Source organism: Chanodichthys erythropterus, chromosome 17 (assembly GCF_024489055.1).
Source record: "Chanodichthys erythropterus isolate Z2021 chromosome 17, ASM2448905v1, whole genome shotgun sequence".
Lineage (NCBI taxonomy): Eukaryota > Metazoa > Chordata > Actinopteri > Cypriniformes > Xenocyprididae > Chanodichthys > Chanodichthys erythropterus.
In genome coordinates, this window is record NC_090237.1 from 35,594,035 (window position 1) to 35,615,736 (window position 21,702).

At 34.5% G+C, this 21,702-nt stretch overlaps 1 protein-coding gene and 1 long non-coding RNA gene across 2 annotated transcripts; one reads left to right on the forward strand and one right to left on the reverse strand.

Moving 5' to 3' along the window:
* Positions 1 to 3,265: 3,265 nt before the first annotated feature.
* Positions 3,266 to 4,869, reverse strand: LOC137005298 (uncharacterized). The gene is made up of 3 exons (XR_010892222.1): positions 4,721 to 4,869; positions 3,564 to 3,640; positions 3,266 to 3,413 (listed from the first exon to the last, which is right to left on the reverse strand). It is a non-coding gene; the product is annotated as an uncharacterized lncRNA (long non-coding RNA).
* Positions 4,870 to 10,009: 5,140 nt separating this feature from the next.
* Positions 10,010 to 13,641, forward strand: LOC137004241 (coiled-coil domain-containing protein 106-like). Its single transcript, XM_067364428.1, has 4 exons — positions 10,010 to 10,142; positions 12,509 to 12,649; positions 13,019 to 13,225; positions 13,331 to 13,641. The coding sequence occupies exons 1-4, from the start codon at positions 10,010 to 10,012 to the stop codon at positions 13,639 to 13,641; spliced, it is 792 nt and encodes a 263-aa protein (XP_067220529.1).
* The last annotated feature ends 8,061 nt before the right edge of the window (positions 13,642 to 21,702 follow it).

Consider the following 21,702-nt stretch of genomic DNA (forward strand, 5'->3'; position numbering starts at 1 on the left):
TTTACAGTGACAGGAAGTCCGACTGCATCCTTCAATTTCAAAACAACATACTTCAAAAAGGTCAGTGTCTTTTTCAGTCCTTTAGGGCACTGGATTGGATTCGATTCCAAACGCAAAATATACACACACACTGTAAAAAAATTCTAATCTTCCCAACTCAAAATTTTCTAGTGACTGGTCACATCTAAAATTTTCAATTGGCCCAAGTGAAATTCTGTAAATGTAGTTTTATCAATTGTAGCAATAGTCTGTTAACATTGGCTCAATGAGAAATAATTTGTTAAAACAATTGAAAAGAAATTAGTTTACCAACCCATGTTATTGGCCCAATTATACATTTTAAATTGTAGTAGCATTCCTTTTTAGTTTTACCTAAACTAAAAATGTATTTTGGTAAATTTATATTAGTAAAGCAACTTCACTGTATTGTTTATTCCCAGTTGCCCCAAAAGAAAAAAAAATATATACATATATTAAACACTCAAGCCATACTGCCACATTGTATTTAATACATTTTATTAAAATACCTTAAATGGTAAATACATTGAACATTTCTGCACAGTAGACCTTAGTAGATAGAAATCATGCATTTCAATTCAGGATTCCAAGATACACAAAACTCATTAGACCTTAGATCTTACATTAACAAAACCACAATTATTTTAAAAAACATGTATTATCAGTGTTTAGAGAAATTTCACTGACATTTTGGTATTTAGGTACTACATTTATGGAACTGCACTAACAATATTAAACATTTAAATAATTTAAAATATTATGTAAAAAACTGCATCTTACTCAAATATTAAGCATGTAAACACATTTACAGATATATAGAAAGCAGGCTGATACAGACTTCTAAAAAATATAATTGACAGAATGTACAAAAAAACTTGCAAAATTTCATTTTCATAAAAAAAGTCAATAATAAGATGAGAACTAAGAAATACTACATAAATCAAAGTAATCAGATGCAAAATAACACTGGTTAGTCTTCATTGTAAAAATTAAATACAGATGAATGCTTACACTTACAAAATTTATTCAGTCAAGAGTAGAGTGATTTGATTTGTCTTTTTCTCTTTGATTAACATGACAGACAGCAGCAGGCTTATTAGACTGAAAATATAGTTCTGTAGTGCTTAAAAATTAGGTCTTGGTGAGGTGATGAAAACTTGCAGAAGCGGCACTGCATGGACTTCTTCTAAACCTGCAAAATAAATAAATGACAAAGCTGAAAGATGATACTTTTGCATAAAAAAAGCTTTCTAAAGATAGAGCTAAATGGGGAAAAGTTGTCAGGCAGTCTGTACAGCAACTAATGGAAAATATAGCAAACTGTGGACTGTGTGACCAGCATGCTGGTGATAGTCAAGTCAACACTGCTGAAAGGGCAAAAGACCCAGAGTAATATTGATCAATTTCTGTTACATCTTAAAAAAAAAAGAGTTAGAAATCTTTAGAAAAAATTAATTAGATGTAAAATTATATAAAATAAAATTTGTTCAAGTTCAAGATTTTCTGAGGGAGGGGTTTGGCAAAACTTGTTCCCAGACTAATGCCCGTTTCACACATACTCCATTTGCAGTGCGTATGTTAACCCAACAGTATTTAATTATTAATTAACAGATTGCTATTAATAAATAGTGATTTAATTAAATTCTGAGCCTTATAGCTTGCCATACATGTACTGCAACACGCACATAAGCACTGCAGACGGAGTATGTGTGTCAAACGGGTGTAACACAAAATGGCCAACCACTTTGTAAATTATGCAGCCTGAATTACAGTGTCACAAATTTTAGAAGCGTCTCATGGCGGCTCTCAATAAAGCAATTTAACACAATTTAAATATCATAAGAGCTAAGGGTATTTGACACGAATATGGTATGAACAAATATGCAATAAAAACTTTTAAATACTCACTGTGAAAGTCGTAACATTAGTCGTTCCGTTGAGTCAGACCTACGATGTTTGGCTACATTGAGAGAAAAAAAAAGTTATAACAGAAACATATAACTATATAACATATAACATACCTAGTGTCTCATACATTTAACATAATCACAATGTAGTTTGACAAATTTATTTAGTTCAATAAATAGTATTAGAAATTATATCGGGCTAAATTAGTTTACCCATATACTTCAATGAGCGCGAGACATCACTTCCGTTGTCAGAGCGCGATCAGACCTCACTAGCCGGAAGCTGAACGAAGTTGGACATAGTGGTGTATTAGAGGTAAAAAATTATATAAATACTGTTCGGTTTCTCGCACAAACCGATCGTTTCGTGTCTTAGGACATCAATGTGCCGTCACGAGCCGCAGGGTTTAATTTGGATTTGTCTATGGAAGTTTTTTCGACTCTTATTGTTCAAGTTCCCAATCACTGCTATTATTTGACTGACAGACGGCAGCGGCTGCAGTTAAAAATCATAATTTGCGTTCGACTGAAGAAAAAAAGTCCTCTACATCTTGGATGCACTGGGGGTAAGCAGATAAACATCAAACTTTCATTTTTGGGTGAACTATCCCTTTAAGTTCGGAGCATAGTTCGGAGGGCCGGGACAGTGTTCATCTCATAGACTGTCTTCGTTCTGATTAAAAGTTCGGAAATAGAGCTTCCCTTGTCTGTCATTTTTCAGACATTACAATTTACTATGTCCTCAAGTAAAAACATCCAGAGAGTCGTAAATTCGTTTAACCATACCCAATGCTAGTGTAATGGCCGCGGTAGTGTAACATTAATGCCCATGTTTTTACGGTTTTATGCTGAAACATTGAGACCTGCACTCGGTTTAACATAAACAAGACTTAATAAATACATATTTCAGTACTCACCATAACTTAAATGAAGAAAAATCTGTTTGGAAATGATGTCTGAACTTCTGTCGTCGTACTTCAGTATCGACTCCTCTGTCTCCTCTCCTCACTCTCCCGCGCAGATAAATTTGAATCCAACGGTTTCTCTCGGGTGCATGCGCCTGTCTGGCATGCGCATGCGTTTTTTTTTTTTCTCCGCAAGGCTTGTTCGGCAAACACAGATATTTCACTTTTACTTGATGAATTGGCTGAACACAATTTAATATGTTCAGTGAATCTATTATTTTAATTTTACCTTTAGACCATAAGCTAAAATTACCCCAATGCATCTTTTTGTTTGGGGATAATTATTTGAAAGCAATTTGTTGAGTCAATATTTAATTGTCAGTTTCCAAAATTTTTCAAAAAAAATTTTTTTTACAGTGCAGGAGGAGGCCCAGTGCCATCAAGATGTCCTCACTCTACTCTGTGATTAACTGGCCATCCAACGTGAACAAAATGTGGTCATACTGCATGAGATGATCCTCCTGCAGGCTTTAGGCACTATCTTAGGTGTTGGGACGACAGGAGGGCTGGTCTGAGCATGGCCCTGGAGAAGAGGGGATAATAGCATTAACCATCTTCACATATTTATTTGAAAGGCAAACCTTATAAGCTAAATTATAACAAAATGTGCAATAAGTGTCGTGCTTTGATTAGATTGTGCTTCACACACTGTAGTCACCTGTTCATGGCTCACCTCAATGTCAAACAGCAACCCCAGGTCCACCTTGAACAGTGCAGGCAAGAGGAGAACAGCTGCTTCCAACTGTAGGCCTTTCAACAAAATAACATCATTAGGTTAACATAACACGGGGGATGCTTTTACCCAATACTTTTTTGTTTTGCTTTTTAAACATTCATTACTGTGTGTAAAGCCCAAAGTATACTTCGTATTTTATGCGTATGCTTTTTCTGAACTCAAAACAAATTAAGATCTTTTTGATGAAGTCAGAGAGGTTTCTGTTCCTCCAATGATGAGGGTGAGTAATTAATGACAGAATTTCCATTTTTGGGTAAACTAATCCTTTAAAGGTGATTACCCTTGCACAAATCAAAGCAATTCTCAAACAACACAACTGGATATTCATACAACTACACATTTGTACGAGACACACACTAGAGCTGCAGGATTCTGGATGAAATGAGAATCATGATATTTTGGTTTCAAATAGAGATCGCAATTCTCCCACGATTCTAAATAGACAACTAAAAATAACATTTATTTGACTAGTTCTAGCAAAATATTAATAGCTGGACTCTAATTGCCGGAAAATGTTTAATTTGAATGAATTATTTTTAAAAAATGGTTTTGAATATATTAATGGCTCATTAATAAATACTTGTTTCACTACTGGATGAATCAGGGTTTAACCTTATCCAATCTATTGAATGAATGATTCAATGACAATGTCACTGGTTGCCACCTAGTGGCTTAACAAGGTAATTTATATACAACAGTTATTTGAAGCACCATGTTAGTTTCGATTTTCTCTATTTTGATCGCTATCTGATGTCCAGTGTTTATATCCTAACTGTAAACTTTTGTCTTATTACTTATGTGATAATTTTAATATTTGTGAAAGAAATCAAATAACCAAATCCTTGAATAACTACAGTGTGGTTCAAAACTGCTGTTTCTGGATCAGTGGCAGCATGAACACCGAATGTTCCGGTAGGATTTTTGTCAAAGGTTTAACAGACGCAGGCGAATCATTGTCATTAATAAAGTAGGATCACGTGGGTGTTTGAATCGAGATTGCGACCTTTCTACGATAAATTGTGCAGCTCTAACATATACATACAAAGTAAATCAAAGGGGTTTCGGACAAGCCAGGTTGATGATGTATGTCATACCTAGAAGCAGGGCACAAGCTGATGTAACTGAAGTAAGTTGATTCAAAACTTTAACTCCCTCAATGTCAGCAGATGGTTCATGAAGTTCTCCCCCTCCTTCCAAATAATGAACATCGCCATGGTGAGCTGCTCCTCAATCATCTGTCTGGTTATCCTAAATAGTAAACATAAAAAAAAAAAACAAATTCGGTCACCTTTTGCTAGCCTTCTACCATGTAAAGTTATTGCAAAGTGTCCTTAGTCGTCAAACATTGAGGAGCTTTAGATCCTAAAAGGGAGAGGGGAATCAGTGTTTATAAATGGAAAAAAAAAAAAACTTGTTTGCTGCAGTACAAGTAATTAATTAGTAGTGTAAATACTCAGCCATTTCATTCTACTAAAAAAAAAACACCTCGCGCTAGTCAAATGAAGTAACGTTAAGCCTTAAATATGTCTTTACTCACACACTTTATTCGTCATTTTGGTCGAACAAATCAGAGCTAACGTGAAAAAAAAGACAACTGACAACCATTTTTTTTTAGAGTGTATGTAGCTACTGGATCGTGCATGTCTTATAGGGGGAAAAAAAATCCTGCTGCCTGTTTTTAATGTTAAATCAAACAACAAATAACAAAGAAAATCACTCACTGCTCTTGACTGAATAGTTTTTGTAACTTCAATAATGATTCATCTTTATTTATTTTATACAGTAAAAATAATATGCAGTGTTATTTTATATTTGATTACTTTATCCATTCTGTACCTGAAAACTGCAGTTAGATACCTGAAAACCTGAAAAGCACTGTTTATTCTATTTGAATATTTGCTTTATTGTACTTATTTGTGATCTACTTATTTGCTCATTCTTATTTTCTTTATTTTAGTTTGACAGTAGTCTTATTTTTAGGGTCACGGTTTCGGTACGGTTCGGTATGTGCTAATAGCACGTACCGAAACCGTGACCCTAAAACCATGATACGAACCGAACCATGAGCAATTTGAACCATTGCACCCCTAGTGTCATCAAAACTCAACAATGTTCCTGCCCCAGCAATGTGTTTTTGTTGTTTCTCACTGTTTTTTTGGTAACACTTTACAATAAGGGTACATGATTAATGATGTACTAATATCTGAATTAATAGTTTATTAATCATGAACTAATTAATGGACCAATAAGGAATTAATGATGGACTAACCTTAGCTACGCCTGGAATCATGAGGATTCATGTGTTAACTACAGCCACCTTAACTACACGTTAACACACGTTTGTTAGTTAACATGTTAATTAACAACGAATGATCAGCTTCATCAAGTTGACTCTTTAAGAAGAAAGAAGAACAGCAGACATCGCTCAGAACTGTATCAACTTGATCAGCACTAATCTTGCACTGTTTTATTGCATTTCACACATACACCACGCTTCAGTATTACTCCTGACTTGTACACGTGACTGGTGCAGACAATTTTTAAGCATTTCAAAATGTACTTTTCACTATCCCTGGTTAACAACTTACCAGAAATGTTGTTCTTGACGACAGCTCTGATTATATTTATTTCCAGGAAGAATGTTGTTTCGTAAATGTGGAGTGTATTAAGGTGATGTGCTTCAGTTGGATTATTGCATTTCATTATCATTTACTGTACATCGTTCCCACATCATGGATAACTTCGTGAAAATTAATTCGGTTACAAATACTTTACCTAAATTCATTTTGTTTCAAGTGATTTTCCTTTATGTTACTCCGTTTCATCCAACCTCAAAGAATACATACCTCCATTCACTTATTTAAATAGCCTGGAAACTATACTGCATGTGCAACTGATCACTTAATTTATGACTTATGTTGAGATGCCTCGACAAATCATGAACTCATGCTAGTTAATGACTAGTTAATAATGAGTTAACCATCATGTGCCCCTTCAAGTAAAGTCATGACATAAAGATGCCTCAACAAATCATGAACTCACGTTAGTTAATGACTAGTTAACAATGAGTTAACCATCATGTGCCCCTTCAAGTAAAGTCATGACATAAAGATGCCTCAACAAATCATGAACTTACATTAGTTAATGACTAGTTAATAATGATATTGTCACAACTTGTCACATTGGTTTTCTGATTTGTAAGTAAGAACAATTATCAATTCGCCACATTTCATTGTCATTCAAAATTCCCTGTGTCCAAATACTCACTTCCTTATTTAACTGATACACTACTACTAATAATAATAATAATCTTAATAATAATAAAAATAACTAAATAATCTTTATTAGAATATATTTTGTAATGTATACAAATGTTTTAGAAGAAGTCAGCCATTGAGCATTAAACACACATGTAACAAGAAGATAGGATTTGTTAGACTGGAAATTGATGGTAAATGTCTCTGAATAACCGTCCAAGGACACCTCTTCTGTGCCTTTCACCAAGCCAGTTGGTCCATTCAATGAGAGCGAGATGTTCTTTTAACATTTTCTCTGTCCTGTTTCCTCTTAGTCTCCACACCCTTGTTTTATAAGACAGCCATGCTCGTTCTAGATGCTGTGAATGGGCTCCAGTGTTTGGGTCTACAAACCAGTGACTGTGATTGACTGTAAAATGTCTGTAGCCCATATTTGCCAGCACACCTCTGTAAGCTCTCCACTCATCTGAGATCAGGATTGTACCTGGACGCACATGTTTGACAATAATTGGAATTAGATGATTTCTTGATCTTCGAGTGACAAGACGCAATATTGGCCTTCGCAGATTATGTTTCACACCCAGCATTCCAAAAACCCACTTCCTTCGCCTCCATGTGGTAGATGCCCTACCCCGTCTATACTGCAAAAAAAAGAAAGAAAAAAAAAAAGAAAGAAATATATACTGAGAAGAAAAAAAGGTGATAGTGTCAGGCAAAATTACAATTATGTTCTGTATACAAATAGCTAATAATTATACAATAATTATTGTAATAAGGTTACACAGCAATCACATAGCAATGTTGCTTTTCTTCGGTTCTTTTCCTTATATAAATGACTTTAGTAATAATCATAAATAATAATTTAAAATTGTACTTTTGTACAATTTTATTCATTATTGCTTACTAGGACGAAGAAAAGTCATGATAGCATTATTTACCTTCTATCATTCTAAAGCTTAACTGTATAAAGCTGACTAGACCTTAATTCATATTGAGTGCATCACAGCTGCTTCATCTCTGTTGCAAACCACAGCACTAAACTCAATAAAACTTACCTTTTGTTTATGACGGAAATTGCTTTCATCAATAACAACAAATTCTTGTTGACCTCCCATCTGCTGCCTTCTTCTTTTTTGGTACTCTTTCATAGCCTTGGTACAGATCTTTCTCAGGACCTTAGCCATTCTGGAGAGAGTTTTAGAACTTCTAGCAATCCTGTCCTGCATCATGTCTATCTGTCTCAGGTGCAATCCTTGAGAGAACCTGTGCAATGAAACATCAATAATTTACCAATAATTTAAAACCATTACAGCACAAAACAGCCCATGTGTTCTAAAGATATAAAATGACACCAAATAGACTTCAAATTGTGATGACTGGCTGGTATACAGTAGTAGATCTATTATTATTATAATTGGCACAGTGCTTGTGCTATTAGTAATGAATGGTTATACTGTAGCAAAAACATCAAGTTAGTCAAACTTTTTCCTTGCAGGGATAGTACTACTACAATAAAACCTGTTTGACAGAAAATGAGCTCTAGCATGTGCATGTAGGGTTATAAATGTGCAAGTTTTGAGATCTTGTTCTGCAACAAGTAAATGCCATGATTTTTATACATTGGTCCTGATAGGTGTTTTTAATGTCTATTTACTTCTCACCTCGTACTGTATACAATTAATATACTCTATACATTCTACACTCTCATGCTAAATTTCAGAGACATTTAAGGTAAAGGTAGACAAGGGAATGGCTTACCTGTAAATAAATGTTAACCATGATGGCAAGCTTATTTTTGATTTTTCAAATAAAGATCCTGTCCTTACAGATCGGCTGCTTTTAACTCCACGATGATTTTTAGATCTGCACACCCTGTGATTCAAAAGAAAATACTAATTAATGTTATGGAGAGGTATATGCTCTGCTTGTCAAATTTGTAATATAAGGTGTTCTTCATTCACCTTTTTTAAACATATTTTGAAGGTTCTATCACTGATTTTAGCAAGTGAACTGACTCATGAACAATTATCACTAAACAAACAAACAAAAAACAGCTGTGGATCATTCAGGTAACAGCAGAGTATGCAAACTTTTGAACAGGGTCTATTTGTTTTGTAAATTGAACTAACGTATTGTTTTCTCTTATGGACTATATGCATATGTCTTTTACTAAAAAAAAAATATCCCACTCATTTTGGTAAAATAATTAACATTTTGCAGTTTCTCCAAGGTGTATGTAAACTTTTGACTTCAACTGTACGTATGATTCACACAATTTGGCTAAATAGGCCACTGTTCATGGTCATATCTTTGCAACATTTTGAACAGTCATGAAACCTACTCCTAACTTGTTCTGTAACAAGGCAAAGTAAGTGTAGGCTAATTCCAATAGAAGAAGAAGATATGCGGTTTCCTACCGCGACTCACCAGTTATATCCATCAGAAATTTTACTGTTCCTGGTCAGTTTCATCTTTTGGCCACATCTTGAACAAAGTACTCTGCTTGTGAGTAGCTTTTTCTTTTGAAGCCATTTTATTACTTTGAGCTTTCCCTTTTTTGAGGGCTTTTGAACCGCCATTAGCAACAATTTAGTCATTAATCCCGCCATAGTGAAGGGTCGTTCCTTCCTTAACAATTCGTTATTTTTGAACAAATCTTTGATGTGAATCGGCAAGAACGCGTCGTCTCTGGGAGTGACTCGTTGAGTCGCGCATATGCATAACATTCAATAGATTCTGCACTGTCTGTAATTAATTCGCCTGTTTCCAATCATTTTCGAGTCGTTCGTTGATGACATGATGGACCAATAAGCTTAACCAATGCAGTTTGAACATTCCGAGCAAGAAAAAGAATTGATTAGTTTGGACCGTTCGAGTCTTTTGTTTTTCGAGTCTCTTCGTTCATCACCTGACCGTCCCAGTAAATTGACCAATATTTCAGTGCTCGGTGTTAACATGAAGCATAGCCATAACATAATAAACATTTTGAATAAAATTAAAACTTTTGGAGTGGTACCTTCGTTTGAAGTCTTTACATGCTGGGACAACTCCAAAGAAGTGCAAGACCCATCAGAATTGAATGTTAGTATTAAAAGTGGACATACTTGTATTTTGAAAATCGCTCCAATGGCAGATGACGAAGAAGAAGAAGTGGTTGTTGCGCCCAAAATCGAACGCAAACGTGACAAGGAGAGCACAATGGCGACTAGACGTGGGAGGCCAATTAAGATAAATCCAAAGTATGGTGCAGCTACAGATGGTAAGTGTTTAAAATGATAATGATAACGAGTGACTAAAGTGTTACATTACGTTAGAGTAAACTAGAAAAATCTGTCTTTGAATTGGTAACATACCAATTACGTTCAAATGTAAGCAAAATATTCAAGTAACGTTAGTTGAAGCCATTGATATATTTTGGGAAATACCCACTGAGGTCTTATATTAAATATGTAACGCCTAATATAAATAAAATTGTTAATCAACGGTGTAGTTTTAACCACCATGACCGCTTCATTGAGTTAAGACTTGAACTTGAGTACTGGACTCATAGAATGTGAACTAACCAGCCTTTTCTTTACATTTACAGTCCCTGTGTCTGCTGTTCAGGAAAATGCAGGATCCAGTATGCAGACTGCACAGCAAGTGTGCAGACAAAGTAGGCTTATAAATGCACATCTTTTTATGTTTATAATGTATCAAATCTTTAATAGTTTTTATTAACCTTTCATAGGCTTTTATTTTAGATGAGGCACACACAAGTTATACTATATACAGTTTTTTGTAAGTGCAGAGATGCCATTCTTTTGGATTCATCTGGATATCGGATTAACGATTTTGAATGAATTTGAGATAGTTCTAACATAGAATCTGCAACATTTCTGATATAATTACATAAACGTACAGTAGGTCATAGTCTGACACATTACATGTCAGCTGTAACAGTTATGCATTTTGATTAACTGTAAATTCTAACTGCATTTGAGTTCTTTTGCATTTAAGAATGCAACATTAGTCATTAAAATAGTTCATAAATCTGTTGTTGTTTAAAAAGAGTTTCATTTTTACACTGCTCAAGAAATATACTGTTTAGTGTTTACTTTTTACTATTATCATTGTTAAAAACAGTTTTTGCTCCTTAACATTTTAGTGAACACAATAATAGATCTCTTTTTCAAATCTTGCCACAAATGTTTGAAATGATTTTAATTGTAAAAAAAAAAAGTACAGAGTGAAGACATTTAGATTATTTCAAAATGGTAATTTGATAAATGCTTTAATTAATGTAGTGAAAATATTTAATAAATACAAATAAATGCTCACTGAACTTTCTATTTATTAAAGAATCCTGAAAAGTAAAACATAAATTCCAGTTTGTCCAAAGAAAATGTAAAGCAGCACGATTACTTTTAACATTGATAATAATCTTAAATGTCTCTTGCGTATCAAATCAAATTGTAATGATTCCTTAAAGATCATGTGGCACTGGAGTATTTTTTTTCCCAAGTGAAGTAAAATTCTGCTTTTTAATTACACCAATAAATTGTATTATGTACAATTAAAAAAACAAAATTGTATAAAATTCTAATAGTACTTTATAGTATTACTGTTATCACATTAGAATGTGAACTTACCAGCCCTTTCTTTACATTTACAGTCCCTGTGTCTGCTGTTCAGGAAAATGCAAGAACAGGTATGCACACTGCACAGCAAGTGTGCAAGTAGGCTACTCTGGTCAATGCACATCATGTTTCAAAATACTATAATAATTTTAGATTTGGATGAGCCGCATAAAAAAGTGATACTTTATACAGCTTTTTGTCAGTTAAAATTGCAAATGACCTTGCGTTACATGTACTTTGAATAATACATTAAAATAGAGAACTTTTTTTATTGTAATTTTTCACAAAATTATTGTTTTAATTTTTTTGATCAGATAAATGCAGCCCTGGTGAACAGAAGACATTTTTCAAAATCATAAATAACTAATCTTTCCAAAAATTTGAAAGGTGTTTTAGTAATAACAATTCTATTAATACTTTGTTATATTATATGATTAAATGATTATTTATATTTTCACAGAACATTGTTATGTACATTTTAACGGCCCAATTGGATTTTTTTTTCGCTAGAGATCACATTTTCAAAACAATAACAGAGGCAAAGTTTGATGATGCAATAACTGAGCATGAAACTATGCACGTGCTCAGTCCTTCACTCAGTCTAGTTAAGTATGTGTAGCATATTCATGCAGAAATGGCATCATTGCTGGGCAACTATGGCCAGGGATGAGTCATTTCTTAAACCCAGAATATTTACAAATCTTTGAGAATGTTTGAAATAACACAAGTACACAGCTGTACAAAATATATAATGCTATGCAAGTGGTTTTTGGATATTTTATTGCAAAAATGTTACACATTGTGTCTTTACTCACTTTACTCATAGTGTCTTAACAGAAAAAAAAAACGCTGCTTGCAGAAGTGCTCAGAGCACTTTTAATAGTTTTTATTTTCATTGTGCAATTTTACAATGTACAATAACTCTTTCATAAAAGTATTTATTTATTCTTTTATGCCAACATTTTTATGAATGTTTAAAAATTCTTGTCATTTTCTTTACTTTTAGAAGTTGCACCCACCATACAAATACAATTCCAAAATGCAAAGCAAACAATAGAAGTTCAAAAACAGAAAATCCTTCACCTGGAGGATAAGGTTAACTCTCTGACAGAGGAGAGAAATTATCTTCGTGCAAGACTTGAAGATGGTAAGTTACCCTCCAGCCAGTCACATTGTACCCTACATGAAGCAAAATGAAAATTCTGTCATTAATGACCCTTATGTCGTTCTAAACCCGTAAGACCTCTGTTCATCTTTAGACACAAATTAAGATATTTTGGATGTAATCCATACTTCCTGGTCCTCTATAGACTGTATAATCATCAGTTTAATCAGTTTATTGTCAACTAAAAAAAAAATTAGTCTGGGAGAGCCCAATGTATGCAATCACTTTCAGTGCTGTTGAATTATATTTGTCCATAATTTTGTGCTTGTACAGTTTGGAACATTTGCAGTTTTATCCATATTTTGTTTAAGTTTACTTTGTTCTCAGTTAATTTATTATTGTCTGTCACAGCTTTAATTCAGAAGGGTCCCTCAGAAGGGGTACCTACACAGACTGCAACTACAAGAAAGAGCAGTACTTCTGAATCTTCAAATTTTTCAACTTCCGAGTCCTCTGATTCTGAGCCCCCAAAACATAAAAAAAGAAAGGTTAAGGAGAAACACAGAGTGAAAAGACATAAGAAATCAAAGAAATTGACTTCTGACTATTCCAAAAGAGGTATGTCATTTTAATAATGATACTTTATACAAATTTTCCTTTGCTTAGGATAAGTAATTTCATAGTCACCCATCTTATAAAAGTTTGTTTATTTTATTTTTTCAGTGCATACCCCAGAAGAATCGCTGAAGAGGTACTACAAGGTATTAAACCTTGTAAAACAGGGCCTGAGTAAGGCAGAGGCCTACAACAGACTAAACGTTGACAGAAACACAATAGTCATCCAGGCTCCAATTGCAGAGTTAGCAGCAGCTAATCCAGAATCATTCCGCAAGCTAAGGCAGATGTTTAAAAAGGGAGATAGCATCCTGAAATTTGCCGAAAGCTGTCTTTGTCTTTGTAAAGAAAAGGCCAATGAGGATGTGATTAAACAAATGAAAGAGGCAAATGACCTGCTTGACATAAATAAAAAATGAACGATAAGCACACATTATAGTTGTTAGGGGGTTGTTCTTGTGTTAGGAATTTGTTTAAATCATTTAATCCTGACAATGTTATAATGTTCATATATAAATTTTTATTATAAAACGTGTGTTTGCACATTTTTATGCATATGTTACATGGGTTCACTGCAAATTGAACAACAGTGTTTATGTAGGCATTTGTTTTAGGTTAATAGTAAATTTTATAAGGGCATTGATATTTGGAAATGTTTATTTTCAGGTTTTTATTTTAATTTATTTGATTTTTATTTGTTGTGCTTTACTCTTGTGCTACTTTTACAGTGCTTGTTTTTTCTTTAATAAATCTAGTACTTATATAATGGTTGATTTGTACTTCTGTTTAACATTTTAACTCATCTTTAGTAGTTGTACTAGGCTAAATAAGATTCCAAACTTTAGTCTTTAATACTTAAGGGGAAACTTCTTTATAATCTGTAACATCAAACTCATTAACTAGTCATTAACTAACGTGAGTTCATGATTTGTTGAGACATCTTTATGTCACGACTTTACTTGAAGGGGCACATGATGGTTAACTCATTATTAACTGGTCGTTAACTAGCATGAGTTCATGATTTGTTGAGGCATCTTTATGTCATGACTTTACTTGAAGGGGCACATGATGGTTAACTCATTATTAACTGGTCGTTAACTAGCATGAGTTCATGATTTGTTGAGGCATCTTTATGTCATGACTTTACTTGAAGGGGCACATGATGGTTAACTCATTATTAACTAGTCATTAACTAGCATGAGTTCATGATTTGTCGAGGCATCTCAACATAAGTCATAAATTAAGTGATCAGTTGCACATGCAGTATAGTTTCCAGGCTATTTAAATAAGTGAATGGAGGTATGTATTCTTTGAGGTTGGATGAAACAGAGTAACATAAAGGAAAATCACTTGAAACAAAATGAATTTTGGTTTATTTGTAACCGAATTAATTTTCACGAAGTTATCCATGATGTGGGAACGATGTACAGTAAATGATAATGAAATGCAATAATCCAACTGAAGCACATCACCTTAATACACTCCACATTTACGAAACAACATTCTTCCTGGAAATAAATATAATCAGAGCTGTCGTCAAGAACAACATTTCTGGTAAGTTGTTAACCAGGGATAGTGAAAAGTACATTTTGAAATGCTTAAAAATTGTCTGCACCAGTCACGTGTACAAGTCAGGAGTAATACTGAAGCGTGGTGTATGTGTGAAATGCAATAAAACAGTGCAAGATTAGTGCTGATCAAGTTGATACAGTTCTGAGCGATGTCTGCTGTTCTTCTTTCTTCTTAAAGAGTCAACTTGATGAAGCTGATCATTCGTTGTTAATTAACATGTTAACTAACAAACGTGTGTTAACGTGTAGTTAAGGTGGCTGTAGTTAACACATGAATCCTCATGATTCCAGGCGTAGCTAAGGTTAGTCCATCATTAATTCCTTATTGGTCCATTAATTAGTTCATGATTAATAAACTATTAATTCAGATATTAGTACATCATTAATCATGTACCCTTATTGTAAAGTGTTACCGTTTTTTTTTCTGTTTTTACTGTTCACAATCTTTATCTTGGCTGAAGCACTTTTGTTTTAATCTATATTAAGGATAATAAAATCAGCCTACATTATAGTTTAATGTTAAAGATATTAATATTACAAAAGTGAGTGAGTCTTATGTTTATTTTTTATGTTTGTATGAAGGCTAAATACAAATAAAAGCTAAACATACATTTATTTGTACTGTTTTTATTTCTTAAATATTATATAGTTTTATAGAAAGAGATTTCATAGATTTGGCAAATTCATTTTTCAGACGTTGTGGCCGTTCTTGGCAGTTTTTCTGAGGCTATTATATAGTTCATATCGATATCGGAATTATATTGTATCGACCGAAATTAACAATTATATCGTGATATAAATTTTGGCCATATCGTCCAGCCCTAAAAGTATTGTAACTAAAAAAATTAAATTAAAATGAAAAAAAAGCTAGAAATAACATTAAAAATATATTTTTTTTCACCTGATGTCACTTTGACTTTAACAAATTCAAAGCTTAACCAGTCCTCTTGTGGTTGTAAAAGGCGCTTATGTGCCACAGACACGTTTTTTAGAGGCCATCGCACCACTTTGGTCTCTGTGTCAATCCAGTTCAATGGCAAAACTCCTTCCATCTGCTTCCCATTCTCCACCCAAACAGCCTGTGCGTATACCATTGCCTGTAACAGTGCACTACTATTTTGAATAATAGTAAATATTACATACGTTATTTGTGTTAATTTCCTGTGCTCCATTCCATGGAGGAGAGGAAAAAGGACATGCCCTTGTTCATAAGGGAGAGAAGCAACCTTCCGGTAAAGGTCTTTGGTTTGCAATAACTTTATCTTCTTTGAACATAGACTATATTCAATAGCCTTGACTCACATGGCTTCTTAAAAAAAAGTCTCTTGTGTCCTTTTGGCTCAGCACATCACATACCAAAGTTCCATCTTGCCTTTTTTACTTCACAAATGCAAAATTTTCATTGTGAAGCATAAAGCAGTGGTCTTTATCTTTGGTTGATATATAAAAACATGACCTTGGCTCTTGAGGCTTGTTGATGCCTTTCTTTACATTTTTGATCTCACTCATCCGCTTTGTTACTTGAGCGATTGAATTGTGGCTATTTTTGACCAATTTTTTTATTACTTGTAGATGATTTTCGAATGGGAAACATGAGATGTCATTTAGTGAACCGTTGAAGCGAGAAGCATCTTCATGCAGATGCAACAAACAGTGCACATTGTAGACTGCAAATGTTTTTCCATAAAGGTCATCACACCTTTTAACAAAGTATTTTAGAAGCTCCTCAGCATATGCAATATATGAACGTCGTGTGTTCTCATCAGAGCTCAGCAGGATTGACAGAACCACTGTCAATGTCAAAAAGTGAGTATACACTTCACGTGAAACTACATTTCGAAGAACATTTGGTCAAGTATATAAAACAAACTGTCGAAATTCAGTTGCTTTCCATCTATCCAGTTCCCTCAAACCCCTGGGCTGCCTTGCAAACTCACTTGGCATAGATCCATTCAGCTTGTTTAGTTTTTCTGAGATCTCATCTTTTTGTCTTGCAGATAGCCGGCACACTTTTGGACCCCGAGACAAAAAGACTAGAACACGTTTTACTACTCCTAAACAAATCAAATGCATATAGTCTAACACAAAAGAGCTCACGCAAGGTATGCCTGCATCAATAAGTGGGCTTTTTATAGTCTGGTGATCTTCATATAGTACTTGACTGAACTCATCGTCTGTTCTTGCTCTAAAGCTCTCATGACTGTTAAAAACCACTCTACCTTCCCACGATCCTTTGGCCAAACACCTTTCACAGCTGGAGTACCCATTGTGGTTTTTCATGCACTTTAAAAATGATCTTGCTGGTGCATCACATATAAAGGCCTTAAGGCTGATAGCATAAGGTTGACCTTCATACTCCATCCCAACAGCTTTGAGATGCTGAAACTCTTCCAAAAGGTCTTTGACAAAATCATCCAAAGGACTTGGCTTTGCTGTTCCACAGAAAAGTGCAACAATGAAAGGATCAAAATTGTGAAACTGTGCCAATATGGGCCAAAATTGAACACTGTTTGATTTAAAAAGTGGTACGTCATCAATGTTCACACACAACTCAACAAGGTTTTGTGAAAAGGATTGGCACTGTGCAATCTTTAGTTTAATGCCTTGTTCTAAACCATAATAAATGTACTGCCCATTACATCTAGAAAGACATTCAGCTGTTTTGGGGGTTGAAAGGAGGGTGTGTGCATCCTTTGGCAGCTGGTGCCCATGTCTAAGTAGGATGCCTAGTAGCTCATTCAATGACGTTTGAGTGATTGAATTACTTGTTGACCAAGTCCTCAAATCACAGCCAATATCTGGTGTATCACTGTCATGGTGTAAACTCAGGATTTCAGGCTCAGAGTCAGAGGATTCTACATGCTCTGTGTATCCATAATCGGATTCGTTATCTTGTACAACTTCTTGAAGTCCATCACCATCACTTCTATCACTTGGTAGCGAATGAATATCAAGGTTGTCATCACTATCCAACTGAGCAATGGCATTAACTTCTGCTTTTCTTTTTCTCCAACTTCTTGAAGTATGTCATATCTGCAACAGTAATATAAATGTATGTTGACATTGTAACCTTTTTAAAGTGATTTGATTTTTAAACATTAAAAACAAAGTTTTATAGTGTTTGCTAATTATAGGAGGTACATTTATGTGCAGACATCATGATGCTTGCTTCAATTTAAATAATGTAATCCTGGATTCTCTCAAGGACTGCCAACGTTTTGTAAGGATATCTTTCTTGTAATTATATTAAGTAATATTTGTGGTTCTTGAGATCAGTTTAATTCTCCATTCTCAAATATTTTGATAGAAATTTCACAAATATATTAATTGTATAAATAATTGGTTAGTCAAATATACAAAATTCTTTTAGTGATTTTTTTTATATAACTAAATTTTAGAAAAATGTATATTTTAAACTCAAACAATCAAGTAAATGATATTCAGAGATTTTCTTAATTTAATAAAGTTAATTATAAGATATTGGAGATATTTTCTAAGCCACTGAATATTTTTTTTAGAGTGTGTACTGTAGAGAAAATGCAAACGCATATCAAGCTGCTCTGTCACAACCATGGCGACCAGAGTCCTGCACAGGTCCGTTTTTGGAGACCCGCCCCCGCAAAGTTCAGCACCAGATCCAACCCGTCACCCGTGATATCAAAATTTAATCCGCACCCACCCAGACCAGTTACCTGACCCATACAAAATCCTTCCAATTAAAGTGCTTTACTTTTATTTATTTAACCAGTTAAAATGTTGTTGTTGTTTGTTGGCTCAGTCTGAACATGTTGAACAATGATTATTGAAGGTGTCATCGAACGTTTTTTTACAAGATGTAATATAAGTCTAAGGTGTCCCCTGAATGTGTCTGTGAAGTTTCAGCTCAAAATACCCCATCGATTTTATTAAATTAATTTTTTTAACTGCCTATTTTAGGGCATCATTAACTATGCACCAATTCAGGGGCTACTGGCCCTTTAAATCTCGTGCTAACATTACACACTGTTGGAGAGATTTATAAAGAATGAAGCTGTGTTTATGAATTATTCAGACTGCAAGTGTTTAAAAATGAAAATAGCGACGGCTCTTGTCTCCGTGAATACAGTAAGAAATTATGGTAACTTTAACCAACAGTAGCCTACATTAGCAACATGCTAACGAAACATTTAGAAAGACAATTTACAAATATCACTAAAACTATCATGATATGGATCATGTCAGTCATTATTGCTCCATCTGCCATTTTTCGCTGTTGTTATTGCTTGCTTACCTAGTCTGATGATTCAGCTGTGCACATCCAGATGTTCTGCCCTGGTCTAATGCCTTTCATAATGTTGGGAACATGGGCTGGCATATACAAATTAGGTTGGAGGGGTTTATGGAGTTTTGGAAAAGAGCTCTTGAAGCACATATTTTTCATCTGCTACTACCTGCCCGCAAGGAGTTCATTATCCGCCCGCATCCTCGCCCGTGAATTTTAGGAATGTCACCACCCGTTTTATCCACTTTTATAAGGGTAACGTAACGTTACCCGACCCGTTGCAGGACTCTGATGGTGACGGATAGCCACCTAAAATGGCGGCGCCTTCGCGGAGTGAAACGCGTGACGTCTCATTCTCAATCTTAAACACCATAGCTAACACTGGGGTTTTGTGCTTGCTAGCTTGAAGAAGAATCACAAAACTAAACACTTAGCCGTACAGCTAAATTCTATCAGTTAAGTTAGGCAACCTAGCTGAGGTAACGTTGTAAAGGAAGTTTATAAATAGCATAAACAAAGCTAAAATTAATTAACCTGGATATCTACCTCGATATAACATAACTAAGTTACAAAATAATCATAAACAGTTAAACCTTAATGGCTTATTAATATCTGCATTTGGGTAATTTATTAGCTAACTGTCCATCTGTGTGGTGTGGCTGTGGACACTTGTGGTAGCCGAATGTCTAGCTAGCTACTGCTACAGTAATTACGTTTACAATAAAAAAAAAGCCAGGTTTGGTTGAAAATATTACACTTATTTTGCTATCGTATCTAATTATTTTGTCATAGCTACTTACTTTACACAGCTGCTTTCGCTATGAGTCGTGAAGAGCTTTATGGAATTTGGCGGTTGGCTGGGCTTTTTTCGCGCCACATTCACGCGCCTCTTCGCTGCTTCTTCTTTCGGTTTTATGGCGGTTGGCAACTATCTTTAATGGTGCATTACCGCCACATGGAGGGGTGGGGTAATTATTGCAATGGATGAATCCTCATTGCACCTCAATCGCAGTTTCAATTATTGTTTTTATAACTTTGACGGAATATGTAAAACTATTTACATTTATTTAAGATAATAATGAACATGGTTTGGTAATTTTTTTTCTCTGTTGTTTTAGCATGTATAACAGATCATCTAGCTGTCTTTAGATTATCAGTTGAAAACATGATCACTTGAAAACAGGTAGTCAAACAGTCCAGCCTAAACTACTTAGTTGAAATCACGTCGTAAACCAGTCCAAGGCGGACCGACTGATTTTCAACCATATTTCAACGTTGAAAGACAGTAATTGTTTACTGGGGAGCCCATCTAAAGCAAATGCTCATCTCCATAACGGTGACTTCAGACTTTATTATTTTCGATAAAACATCCATGAAGAAGGCGACGTTCTCGTGACCATGCACAACTTTGCCTAAAAGTTCTCTAAAAGTCACGAAAATTCTGAAATTTTACAGACCATTTGGGATATAAAACGTCCTCTTTTGGTAATGAAAGTGCTGCAGTTCAAGGTTCCTTATGACTTTAGGGGGACGTTTCAATTTGGTTAATTTTATGGTCACATAAGAATGTTACAATGAGTATATTTGGGACATTAACTGAACGTTGCCACATGGTCCTATATTGGTCATTTAATAACGTTTAGGAGGATGTTCTATTTTTGTTATTTTATGGTCGCATGAGAATTTGGGACATTTGGGAAGTTATCAGAACGTCCTATAGTAATAATCCCCTAAACATTCCCAGAACTCCCTGAATGTTCCCTGAAGGTCCACCAAATAACGTTCCCCAAACCTTAAAAGAACTCCACATCATGACCATCGCTGAAAGTTCTGTAAACGTTACTAGAAAACGTCCTTGATACCAGTGGACATTCTGAGAATGTTCTGGAAATGTAAAATTTCTAGCGGGGTAACCAGTCACCTGGTAACATTCCCAGAATGTCCAGAGATGGTCACGATGTGGATTTCTTTTAAGGGTTGGGGAACGTTATTTGGTGGACCTTCAGGGAACATTCAGGATCTTATGAGAATGTTTAGCGGACTATTACTATAGGACGTTCTGATAACTTCCCAAATGTCCATTCTTGCATGACCATAAAATAACCAAAATAGAACATCCTCCTAAACTCATATCGGGAACCTTATTAAATGACCAATAGAGGACCACGTGGGAATGTTCTGTTAATGTCCCAAATGTCCTCTTTGTAACATAATTTTTTGACCATAAAATAACCAAAATGGAACGTCCCCCTAAAGTTATATAAGGAACCTTAAACCAAACTTTCATTACCAAAAGAGGATGTTCTAGGAACGTCCCGAATGTTCTGTAAAGGTTCGAAATTTTTGTCACCTTTTGAGAACTTTTAGGGAATGTTGCACAAGGTCCTGAGAACGTCACCTTCTATGTAGGTAACAATCTTGTCAGGGATATTTACAACAAAAAATGTATGTATGCCATATTAAAGACTAATTACTTTTACTCCAAATTCTAATTACTTGTAGTTTTAAATTCTTTAACTTTGCAACTAGTTTTTCCCTATTTGTCAGCAAGTATTTTTCTACTCTTTTAGAATTCAACCAAATTTATTATGCTCACTTTATATATATATATATATAAATTATATTTAAATTTTTACATAAATATAACT

Bases quoted from the DNA above. Each gene is read 5' to 3' on its own strand.
- LOC137004241 (XM_067364428.1), top strand. From the start codon at position 10,010: ATGGCAGATGACGAAGAAGAAGAAGTGGTTGTTGCGCCCAAAATCGAA. The intron at 10,143-12,508 runs GTAAGTGTTTAA...CTTTACTTTTAG, and splicing joins GTATGGTGCAGCTACAGATG to AAGTTGCACCCACCATACAA. The intron at 13,226-13,330 runs GTATGTCATTTT...TTATTTTTTCAG, and splicing joins TTCTGACTATTCCAAAAGAG to TGCATACCCCAGAAGAATCG.